Source organism: Bos taurus, chromosome X, assembly GCF_002263795.3.
Source record: "Bos taurus isolate L1 Dominette 01449 registration number 42190680 breed Hereford chromosome X, ARS-UCD2.0, whole genome shotgun sequence".
NCBI lineage: Eukaryota > Metazoa > Chordata > Mammalia > Artiodactyla > Bovidae > Bos > Bos taurus.
In genome coordinates this window covers 37,652,936-37,662,676 of record NC_037357.1, presented here as the reverse complement: position 1 = coordinate 37,662,676, position 9,741 = coordinate 37,652,936, and the positions used below count along the sequence as shown (strand labels likewise).

Below are 9,741 nucleotides of genomic sequence, written 5' to 3'. Positions count from 1 at the left end.
AGCACCCAGGAGGCCAGCAGACACAGGATCACCTCCCAGTTGAGGGCCCCGGCACCTCCAGCCCTCTGGAGAGCCACAAGACTTTGATCCTGGAGAGGGAAAGCCCATGAGTTTCATGCCAGAAGAGGCCAAGGGACTGGGAGTGTGATGGGGGACATTGCCTTTCCGGCAGCCCTTGAGTGCAGCTGGTCCAGCCTGTGCTTCTGGGGGGCCTGTTCTAAGTTCCCAGCCTGGAGTACCTGTAGTCTGTGTGCCTGGAGCCCCAGGTGGCCCTGTCCCATGCCGTCCCCAGTGAGTTCAACAGCAGCCCCAGCTTTCCTCCCCAGGCAGGCAAGCACAACACACTCCATATTCCTATTCTCTAGACTCCAGGACTGGGTCCCCATGCACCAGCATGCGAAGGCCACGCACATGAACACAAGCACACACAGATGCCAACATCCATGTGCATGCACCTGACCACATGCTCTCTCTCACACACACACATGTGAATGCCCATTTGCAAGCACCTCCACAAACACACATGCACACACCTATGTGCATGCACCTCTGAACACCCATTTTCTCACACACACATACACGCACATGGACTAGCACCTGTGCACAGGCACTCTCTCTCTCGGGCACACACAGACACAGACATGACATCAGATGCCCATGTGCATGCACCTGCCCACACGCACATGGACACACGTGCACACACATGCACACACACGTGAGCTATGTGTGGGACACCAGAAGGACAGACCACGTCTGACCCAGGGATGCCCAACTCCCCTCCAGAAGTTGATGACAAGGACCTGCGCTCAGCAGGATGCTCACCTGTGAGTGTGGCCAGGTTGGCAGCAGTGCAGTCTTGGAGGTGCACAGCGACTGGGGCTCACTTGGGGTTTGCAAGCTTGGACTGGAAACAGGCACGTGCCCTGAGGAGAGGGGTAGAGTCTGTTTGAGCAAGCGCACTGAGGAGCTGCAGACACACTAAAGGGTGGAGCGCTACCCAGAGGCCTCCTGGCTAAGCCATTTACCAGGTTTCCGGGCCTGAGGCAGGGCTGACTTAGAGGGACCAGACCACGTGTGTGTGTCTGTGCAGGCTCATTGCAGCGACACACCGTGCGAACGGGTAAAGCTTCTGCAGAGAGCGCCTATTGCCCAAGAGCCTGCAGCCACTGTGGGAGCCAATGGTTGGTGGGAACCAATCGTGAGGCAGGACCAGGGTGTGTTTGTGCAGGCGCTCTGCCGATGCTGAGTTGCAGGTCGCACTACAGGGCTGGGTTCTATAGGGAGGGTTCAGTCTTTCCCAATGCACAGGGAGGGGGAGAGGGGCACACGGTGGAGGAGCCATGAGGGCAGCTGATGAAGATGCAGGTGCCTTAGCATATGTCAGCCAAAGTGTGCCCAGTGGTGATGGTGGTGGTGATGGCCCTAGCAACCCAGCTGGCCCTGGTGACACCATCAGTCCTACAGTCCCTGGCAGCCCCGGCAACCTGGGTGATCCCAGAGGCCCCAGTGCTGCAGGAAAGTCATGAGGCACAGCTGGTGACATTCTGCAGATCCTGGGGTCACTCCACGCACCAGGGTGTGGAAGAGACACTGCACCTGGAGCCGGAGTTCTGAGTGACTGACCCCTTCAGTTGTGTCCTATTCCAGGAGCCTCAGTCACAAGGGTCCGGGTGTGAGCTAGGGGTGGTTTGGGGGATTGCAGGTGGCAGGGCCTAAAGTGTAGGAGGAGGATACTCTGAGGGGCTGGAGGGTATGGGTCAGGGTTGGTCTGGCTGCCAGGGGATGGTGGTGAAGAAAAGCAACCTGAAGGGATCCAGAGGGTCGGGACGGTGCTATCCAAGGTGTCCGGCAGCAGCCTTGTGGGAGATGGTGGGTCACCATGAGCAGGGAGCCTGATGGACAGGCAAAATTAGAAATGTGGATGGTGCCTTAACCATATCTCCACCAGCAGGCTCACCGTACCATTCACATCGCTCACTCAGACAAAAATCGCCCGCAACTTACTGTCTCAAAGTACTCAACTGTGAGCGCCAGTTCAGAAGGAGCTCAATGTTAATGGCCGCCTGTTGGTTCTGTCAGTTCTAAAGGGGGCTGGGGCCGGGCTGGGGAGAGGGTGCTGGGCAGTGGCCAGGGCCAGTCTCGGCCCAGGAGGAACCATAATGGAGGGTTAAGCCTAAAGGAGAAGTGTGGTGCCCTGGGCTTGTCAGTGTGTGGGGACAGAGGAAGGACATGCTCCGCTTCCTCCTTCTCATCAGGAGCCTGAATTTCATTTTCCCTCCCTTTTAGCCAATTGAGTGCTGAAGACCATGTCATGCTCCAGACGTCCATTGCCCTCTGTCTGCAGAAGATTTCCCTGGTGATGCGTACCTTGCAGCACTATGTGCCCCCCCTTTTTTTTACTAAGCCTCTGCATGAAAGTCGGGGTTAAATCTAGTATATGTGCCCTAGCCTCAAGTGTCCTTCCCGAGGGCATTGATTTCTGCAGTAGATGGATCGGGCTTCATCTTGTGCCTGTGCTTCTGCTTGAGAGGCTCAAGGTCCACATAGTTCGTTTGGTGATTGTTAACTGCAGAAAATAAAACTGAGATACTGTGCTGTCTCTGACTTTAGTTTTAGCTTCTGCACTTCCTAATACTGTATTTGTCTTCTGGTTGGAGGGGAGGTTCTGAGATCCAGATATTCAAGCAGTAACATTAGTGAAGACAATGTAAGAAGTGGGAGAATAAGACAGTAGTGTACTGCCTTTCAGTACTAATTTTGGAGTATTTTCTCATTTTACTAAGTGAAGTGAAAGTCACTCAGTCGTGTCTGACTCTTTGCAACCCCATGGACTACACAGTCCATGGAATTGTCTAGGCCAGAATACTGGAGTGGGTGGCCTTTCCCTTCTCGAGAGGATCTTCCCAACCCAGGGATCGAAGTGAGGTCTCCCGCGTTGCAGGCAGATTCTTTACCAGCTGAGCCACAAAGGAGGCCTGGGCCATGGCAATACTGTATGAAAACTGACATGATGGACTAACACATGAAAGTGCCTGAACTAACGCATGAACCACAGGAAGTGCTGGAGACCACTATGGTCAAAGAGCACAGGTATGATGTGAAGTGGGCAGAGACGTGATGCTGGTGCATCGTGTGGCTTGGCCCCTTGCCCTCGACTCCCACCTTACTCCAGTGAGACCCTTCTGAGGCATACGGTGGAGAAATCAAAGTTGCATTGTGGAACTAGCTTCAGGCCTTGAGACTGGAAAGTCGGCATTTGTGTCTCAGTGGCGTCTCTGTGGACACTTGGCGAGGTCCATTCCACGCCATCTGAGCCAGCACTGGAGGGGCCCGTGTGCGCAGGCGCATAGAGGGGCACCTGAAAGGAACGTGGTGGCATTGTGAGGGAGCTGAGTCCCGCCAGCGTCACGGGGTCTCCATAGCAGCCCGTGGGTGGATGGGGTGTGTGCGCAGGCGCAACTTTTGCGTCCTTGCGCAGAAGGGGAGGGACTTCGTGAGGGGCCCAGTCTCTCCGCCCCTTATTTGCAGTCTGAGGGAGACGCGCAGCAGCCATGCAGGCGTCGGGTGGTGGCGCCGGTGGTGCAGAGGACCGAGATGACCAGCAGAGCTCCAGAATACCTGCTTGCCAGAGTGGTTCAGGCAGCGCTGAAGGTGAGGCTGTTCGCCGAGCCCCACAAGGCCGGGGTGGGCCTGGCAGAGGAAGAGCGGTGATGGAAGCTGCTGTAGCTCGTCCCCAAGGTGAGCAGGCACCAGGTGGCGTAGGATCTGCTGGAGATGTAGCACCCTTGGCTGTAAGACCTAGACGTGGAGAGGTGGTGCTGTATCCTTTTCATGGAGCCTCCCTGGGCACGGTCAGTGGTATGGTGGCGGGAAACATGCCGGCAGCCTGAGGAAGGGATAGAAGGGAGCACGGGGGCTATCCGGGGCAGCAGGACTGGGCAGCCTGGAAGGAAAGGAGGTTGTCAAGGCCTGAGGAGCCTGGAGGGTGGGGAAGATGGACCCAAGGGTTACGGAGACACCTGAGGGTAGTCTCAGGTTGTCGTCGGGAGCCTGGCATCCTGGGGTAAAAACGGGCCTCTGAGGTGTGAGGAAGCCCGAGATACCAGCAAATTCTGTAATGGATGGTGCCTTAACCGTGTCTCTCCCAGCACACTCAGAGTGCCCTTCCAGTCACCCCTGGAGGCAGACATGGCTCGCAGATCTCTGCTCCCAGATGCCCAACGCCACCAAGGATTGATTCGGAAGGAATTTGCAGTGAATGGCAGTGACCTGCTTGTGTCAGTTCCAGACGAGTTTGCCTTGGGGAGTGGGGGGTGGCAGGTGCTGTGGTCTAGGCTCCCTCTTAAGCATGCTATGATGGAGACACTGAGGGGCTTGGTATAAGGAGGGGGGCTGGTACCCTGGGAAGAGCAATCTTCCCTTTGACCTGATTTTCTTTTCCCTGCTTTTAGTAGATGGACTGCTGACGACCTTGCTTTCATCCGACTTTCCATGAACCCGTTCCTCGATCAGCTTTCCCTGGTGATTCGGAACATTCGGAGCCTCGGGCTCCCACCTCGCCAAAGCCGAAGCTGAGGAAAGGGGCTGAGGCCTAACCTTGTGTCCCCTACTCGGCAGGGCATAGGGAATTCAACCTAAGAGTCATTGCCACTTTGTTATTTGAGTCTAAGTTTTGGCCTGTACTGGCCTTTGGTCTCTTGCGGTTCACTTGCTTTGTTTCCCTGCTGCTTGAGGAGTGGGATGCTTCAGTGCTTATTACAGCAGAAAATAAAACTAAGTCACTTTTTGTGCCCTAGTTTCCTTTCAGCTAATGCGCTTCTGGATTTTAAAAACACTTTTTATCTTTGTTCTCGTGTTAGAGGGAAGGTTCTGAAATTCAGATATTTGAATTCAGTTACAAGGGAATTGGAAATAATTTCGGACAATGAAAACCGAGCCCTATGTTCAGCACTAAATACTGTCAACATTTAAGAATATTTTCTGGTTGTACTTGCATATTAAACGTATAACAGCATGTGATGTAGAACTTATCAAGTTTAATTTTTTTCCTGAACTTTTTTCATTTAATATACTAGCTTTTCCACTTCCTAAAATCTCTTAAGAAATGTGTTATTGAATAGATATAAGATGCATTATAATGTAATTATTGGGACTTCCCAAGCAGTCCAGTGGATAAGACTTGCACTTCCAGTGTAAGGGCTGCAGGTTCAATCCCTGGCAGCAGAACTAAGATCCCACATGTCATGTGGCGTGACCAAAAAATTAAGATTGGGTCTTTAAATAAAAAAAAAAAACCCAACAATAATGTAATTATGGAACATTTGTTTCCACTTTTTACATTACTATGGTTAATGATTTAGTGGAATTTATAAGTCTTTCCATTAATAGTTATTTCCTTAAAGTATTAATATATTCCAAGAATTAGAAATACTGACCTAGATGTTTACTTCTTTTGTTTAAATTAATTTATCTTTTAAATTGGAGGCTAATTACAATATCATAGTGGTTTTTGCCATACATTGACATGTCCAGGCTCCCCACTGGGGTCCTCTTGGCCACAGAGCAGGGCACAGACACAGGCAGTAGACCAGGTCTTTGCACACCCTAAAACTGACTGGGAGCCAGAATCAACAGAAACTGGGAAGGTAGGAAGGTGGGACAGGGATGCCCCACACACAGGAAATGGTCAGCCACTGCTGGTGCCTCTTCCCCTCCAGTGGGGGTAGGGGTGGGGGAAGGCTGCTGGCCTTGGATTTGGAGGGCTGAGAGGACTCTCCGGCCAGGGGGTGGGGCTCAGGGGCCGGATTGAAGTACAATCCCTGATGCAGTCACCTCCCGTGGCACCAGTGGTCTGGCAGATGCATCCCACACCCAGGCAGTGCTGCCCCAGCCCCGTGGTCTCCCCCGGCTGTATCTTGCCTGTTGACTTGACTCCCCTTGTAGACAGAAGTAGACCAGCAGGCTATCAGATACAGGGTCACCTCCCAGTTGAGGTCCCCCGGTACCTCCACCCCTCCAGACAGCCTCAAGACACTGTTCCTGGGAAGGGAAAGGCCATGAGAGTTGTGCCAGCAGAGAGCAGGAGACTGCAGGTGTCCAGGGCAACATGGCCCTTCCCTCTGCCCTTGAGTCTAGCTGGTTCATCCAGTGCTTCTGAGGAGCCTGGGGCATGCCCACAGCCTGGAGTCCCTGCATTCTGTGTGCCTGGACCCCCAGGCAGCCCTACCCATGCCTTCCGCAGTGGGCCCAACAGTAGTCCCTGCTTCCCTCCCCAGGTGGGCAGGAAGAGCCTGGTCTCGCACCCCCATGTGCATGCACCTGCATATGCCCACATGCACAGACAAGGATGCACATGCCCACATGCACAGACAAGGACGCAGACTTGAGCTATGTGTGAAAGACCAATGGGATCCCCCGGGCCTGGCCCTGGTGCTCGACTCTCTTCCAGAGGCTGAAGTCAGCAGGAGGGTCACATGTGAACATGGCAGCAGAGGTCTAAGGGGAAGGAGCTCACTTGGTGTTTCCATGTTTGGCGGGAAACACTGACGTGCTCATAACCACCTAAGGGGGACATCCTGGGACTGGCATCAGGGCCTGAGTGCGCAGGCGTTCTCGGCGCCCATAGTGACGTTACCCGCCCAGGGGCGTGGTTTCCGTTGGGTGCCTCAGCCCCTCAGACAGTCCGGCTGGCCTTGGTGGGCTGACCTGCAGCGTGAGTGGTTCTGGAGGCCGCAGACCAGGTGCCAGTGGAGGTGGCGTGGCAGGAGATGCTGAAGGCCAGGGAGGTGCGGAAGAACCTGGTGACCCAAATGGCCTTGAAGGGCACCAGGGCCTGGGAGGCATGGGAGATGCAGGTGCAGGCATGGCTGGAGCCCCAGAGCCGGCGCATGTACCTCACACTCCAGGACCTGGCGGAGACGCCTTGCCAGGCTTGGGCAGACAGGCCTTGGCAGGGCCTGGTGGACATGCTGTGCCTTGGCCAGGTGGACTAGCCATGCCAGGGCTGGGTGGCAACACTGTCCCAGGACCAGGTGGACATGTGGCGCCAGGGCCTGGTGGTACGCCACCCCAGGGCCAGGAGGACACGTCAGGCCATGACCTGGTGGACATGCTGCATTGGGACTTGGTGGCCATGTGCCGCCCGTGGCCAGAAGACCAAGAAGTCACCTTTTCAATTTGTATCCTATTTGAAGAAAGGCAAGGGATTGGACCAGGGAGGAATGGGCCTACTGTAGACATTGGAATGGAGAGAAAGCAGTCAGCCTGGGGATAGGAAAGGCTGTGGGGAGGGAGACCAAGAAGACGGCTGGGGGGGTCTGGCCTCAGGGCTATGAGTCAGTGGCAGCAGGGAGAGATGGAAGGGGCAGATGGCCTGAGGGACTGGAAGGGCAGGGAGCAGACTTGGGGTGGGGATGGAGACAAGTGAGAACGGCCAGAAGGAAACAGGCCTCTAAGTGAAGAGTAGGCCTGAGGCACAGGCAAGGTTGGTGTGAGATGGTCCCTTAACCTCGCCGCCACCAGCTCCATCATAGTGCTCTTCCCGTCACCCATGGAAGCAGAGATGGCCCACCAGTCCCTGAGCCCACATGTCCAGCCCTACCGCAGGGCAGTAGGGAAGGAGCTCACAGTGAAGGGCAGCATCCTAGCAATGTTAGTTTGCAAAGGGGCCTGGGTGGGTGGCAGATGTCTGGGGTCATTCTAACAGTCAATTGGAGACCCCCACAAAGGTGAAGTCTGAGGATGTAGATATATGCAGTGAGCCTGTCACCAGCTGAGGGGGCAGAGAGAATTAGAGGAACAGTTCCCACATTTAATTTGATTTTCTTTTTCCCTCCCTTTTAGCTGGCTGACTGCTAAAAACGGTGGCCACCTCCGAATTTCTATCATCTCCTGTCTCAAGCAGCTTTTCCTGTTGGTTGGGATCAACCGACCGATTACAGGGTACTTTGTGACCCTGGTTATCCCTAATCCTAGGCCAAGAAAGAGCGTCTAAGATTACCCTAGGCAGTGCATCCTTCCCCAGGACATTGATTCCTACACTGGTTGCTGATTTATTATGGGGGCCTAACTATTTGCTTATATTGGCCTTTGGGCACTCTTGGCCCTGTTGTTTTCCTCTGGCTGGAGGAGGAGGGTGTTTCAATATTTCTTGTAGCATAAAATAAAGCTGAACTATCATTCTGTGTCCAAATATATTTGCAAATACTGCGCCTCCACAGTTTCTTGCCTTTGTCCTTGGTTTCAAGGGAAGGTTCTGGGCTTCAGATAGTCTAGTAGTACAGTGTAATTGAAGACAATTTAAGAAATTGAAAAAAAATAAAATGTATTATGTCTTGTTATTCAGCATTAACTGCTGCCCATATTTTGGAATATTTTCTTAGTTTTATAGTGGCATTTATATGGCTCAGCTGGTAAAGAATCTGCTTGCAATGTGGGAGACCTGTGTTCGATCCCTGGGTTGGGAAGATCCCCTGATTAGGGAAAGGCTATGCACTCCAGGATTCTGGACTGGAGAATTCTATGGATTGTATAGTTCATGGGGTCACAGTGTCAGACACAACTGAGAGACTGTCACTTCATATATAACAATAATGTAATTGTTGCATGTTCAGGATTAATTTTTCCTCAAATTATTTTTATTTAACATATAAGCATTTTTTTCCTTCTAAAATTTCTTCAAAAACATGTACTTGGATGCATAAAAGAAGTACTATAATGTAAGTGTTAAGCATTTAATATGTTTCCATTTTTCCCTATTAATGATTCAGCAGAAATCGTCTGTATAAGTCTTTGCCTGACTGGTAATTTCCTCAAGATAGATTCCAAAGGGTAGAAGTATGGACTTAAAAATTCACATTTCTACTTATTTTTAAGGTTATTGGTCTACAGTAGGTGGCTGCTACTCAAAAGTGTGCCCTCCCACCAGAATTCTAGTTTGCCCAACACCTGTTATCAGTAGGTCTGATTCTTCCCAAAGTAAAAAGCTTAGCTTGCAGAAGATCAAACAACTCAGAAACACTAGATCTGTAACTTTATGGCCTACTGACCTTGTTTTAGAGCAATGTAGAAAAGCTTAGGGACAATTAGTTAGGTCTTTGAGGAAGGAGTTAGCGCCCTAAAATGTCTAGTGTTTTCCTGCAACCTCACCAGATTTGCTGATAGTTTCAGTAGTTCTGTGAATTACACTGTATTTTATACATGTATTGTATGATCAGGTTATCTGCAGATAAGGTGTGCTCAGTCACTCAGTTGTGTTCGACTCTCTGTAACCCCATGGATTATAGCCTGCCAGGCTCCTCTGTCCATGGAATTTTCCAGGTAAGAATACTTGAGTGGGTTGCCATTTCTTCCTCCAAGGGATCTTTCTGACCTAGGGATCAAGCCCACGTCCCCTGGATTCTTTACCACTGGCACAGTGTTAAAATCGAAAGAAAGTAAATGCACATCTTCCGGAGAAGGCAATGGCAAGCCACTCCAGTACTCTTGCCTAGAAAATCCCATGGATGGAGGAGCCTGGTAGGCTGCAGTCCATGGGGTCGCTACGAGTCGGACACGACTGAGTGACTTCACTTTCACTTTTCACTTTCACACAATGGAGAAGGCAATGGCGGCCCACTCCAGTGTTCTTGCCTGGAGAATCCCAGGGACGGCAGAGCCTGGTGGGCTGCCGTCTATGGGGTTGCACAGAGTTGGACACAACTGAAGCGACTTAGCAGCAAATGCACATCTTCACTGAGTAAA

The 9,741-nt window shown here is 52.2% G+C and overlaps 1 protein-coding gene across 1 annotated transcript; it reads left to right on the top strand.

Annotated features, from left to right (window-relative positions):
* Positions 1-3,075: 3,075 nt before the first annotated feature.
* LOC112445102 (EKC/KEOPS complex subunit LAGE3-like) lies at positions 3,076-4,786 on the top strand. The gene is made up of 3 exons (XM_024988639.2): positions 3,076-3,820; positions 4,149-4,277; positions 4,452-4,786. The coding sequence occupies exons 1-3, from the start codon at positions 3,552-3,554 to the stop codon at positions 4,573-4,575; spliced, it is 522 nt and encodes a 173-aa protein (XP_024844407.1). The 5' UTR covers positions 3,076-3,551; the 3' UTR covers positions 4,576-4,786.
* Positions 4,787-9,741: the final 4,955 nt, after the last annotated feature.